The sequence below is a fragment of the Arachis ipaensis genome, chromosome B10, assembly GCF_000816755.2.
Source record: "Arachis ipaensis cultivar K30076 chromosome B10, Araip1.1, whole genome shotgun sequence".
NCBI lineage: Eukaryota > Viridiplantae > Streptophyta > Magnoliopsida > Fabales > Fabaceae > Arachis > Arachis ipaensis.
In genome coordinates, this window is record NC_029794.2 from 31,261,765 (window position 1) to 31,263,875 (window position 2,111).

Here is a 2,111-nt window from a genome sequence, read left to right on the forward strand (position 1 = left end):
CGACATATATTTTATATAAATGACTAATCTAAAAATTAATTTTTTATATACTCATGACAATTTTAAAAAATATGCAAGAACTTGAAATTTTACTTTGCTACTTTAAATATGAAATGTCTATTTTAAACAAGTCTCACTTTTTAAGAATTTGTAAAGAGAATGCAATCAAAACTTAACAAGTTATAATCACATTTTCTTAACATAATAAAAGTTATGCCAATTATGTACCAAGCTTTATTTTAAATACCTCTATAAATTCTGTGTAGGTTATGCTAGTCCAGTTACTGATAGAATAGACAGAGAAAATCGATTCCGTTTACGACTTTATCGCTCCTCAACTACCAACACGTAAGTAATTATTTCTTGAAGATATTTTTGTTAATTAAATTCAACTAAGTTAGTCTAAAATAACAAAAATCAATTATGCTTAGTATTATTCCAATTCTTATTATTTAACTTAATTGAACTTAAGTCATAAAAAATTTAGATGTATAAAATTACTCATTTTAATTAAAATGTTTGTTAAATTCAAATATCAATCATTCTAAAATTCAATTAACATGTTTTAATTTGCTATCGGAAGCAATTATGTAATCACTGCTTATTACAGGGAATATAAGGAACACGTGAAAGATCTTAGCAGTATAACAAATGATCTATGCCGCATTGTTATTGTAGACAACAATCCTTTTAGCTTTTTGTTGCAACCAGAAAATGGAATTCCATGCATCTCATTTTCTGTTGGGAAACCGCATGACACACAAGTAAATACATTTTTTTTGTGTTTTCATTCTTTTTTTTGTATATAAAAAAAATACAAACTATTGACAAATAAATCTCTAATCTTTTATCTAAAAAATAATTAAGTCTCTCATTAAACTCAATCATAAATAAGTCTCTGATTTTTCTAAATGATAAATACATAGGTCTCTCCGTATTGAATTTCAAATCTTTGTTAAAAAAAAAATTACATGTTTCTGGATTACAAAAATTAGGAATTTACTTGTATTTTAATTTGACGAGGAGTTTATTTATATTTGTGCTAAAAAATTCAGAAATTTATTTATCTTTTTCTCTTTAAAAAGAACACATACACACTATAACAGAGATGAAGAAGAAATGAAACAATAAAAGTAATAGATTCTACTTTCTATTTTCACAATATGTATAAATTTTGAAAAATTTGAATACAAACGGAGCCATTGTTCTTTGATTTCTTACCATCTTTTTTGGTCTATTTTTGCATGATCACAGCTTATAGATGTGATTCTTCCACTTCTCAAGTACCTATCTTACCAGAAAGATGTTAGAGATGTGCTCCGTGAAAAGTATAAGATGCCTGAATGGTTTCAACAACAAGGGATTCTAACTTACAGTTGAGTTTATAGGCTTTTTTAGTTACCAATCCGTCACTTTTTTCAAAATTTATTATCAAAATATCACCCTTTTTATAACTAATTGTTCAGATGCTACCTTTTTATTATAATGACAAATGATTTGTTATTTCATTTTTTATTATGATTGTTTGCAGTGATATACAAAAGGTGGTGTTTAATAATTAGTTTAAAAAGAATGACATTTTGATAATAAATTTATAAAAAAAGACACATTGGTAACAAAGTCGAGTTTACAAGACTGAAATTGCTTGCAGTCTCTTCATTATTTTTCTCTGTAAATTCTCCTTCTATTGACAAGTTAGATTTTTCTTTTTCTTTTTGTATTCATAGAGTTTGATATGATCTTGATGAAGAAAGAATATAGCTGTGTGAATATGAAACAGAAAAAAAGATGATTTGATATTGATCTAAATGTATCTTACTTAGAAATAGAATAACAAAATTTATTACCATTAACATAATTTCTCTAACTGAATACCTAACTTTGCCTCTTATAACTGGATTTTGTTCTTTTTCTCACTATTATCTCTATCATGTATGTCACCAATAATTTGTTCTAGATTTTCTAGAGGTTTTAAATAAATTCAATTCAAATCCTTCTTTTGTAGTCTCTCATACTGTTATATTTTTGTAAAACATTAGCTTCACACATTTTTCATAATTCCATCAATGTATAGTTTAAAACTAAGAAAAAGCATAGGTAGATAATGAAAA

At 25.5% G+C, this 2,111-nt stretch overlaps 1 protein-coding gene across 1 annotated transcript in view; it reads left to right on the plus strand.

Annotated features, from left to right (window-relative positions):
• Positions 1-1,670, plus strand: part of LOC107620483 (CTD nuclear envelope phosphatase 1-like) — a 3,627-nt gene extending 1,957 nt beyond the window's left edge. Inside the window, exons 4-6 of the mRNA XM_016322632.2 lie at positions 267-348; positions 611-764; positions 1,255-1,670. Of these exons, the coding sequence (XP_016178118.1) occupies positions 267-348; positions 611-764; positions 1,255-1,380 (362 nt within the window). The 3' untranslated portion in view covers positions 1,381-1,670. The remainder of the gene's footprint in view (positions 1-266; positions 349-610; positions 765-1,254) is intronic.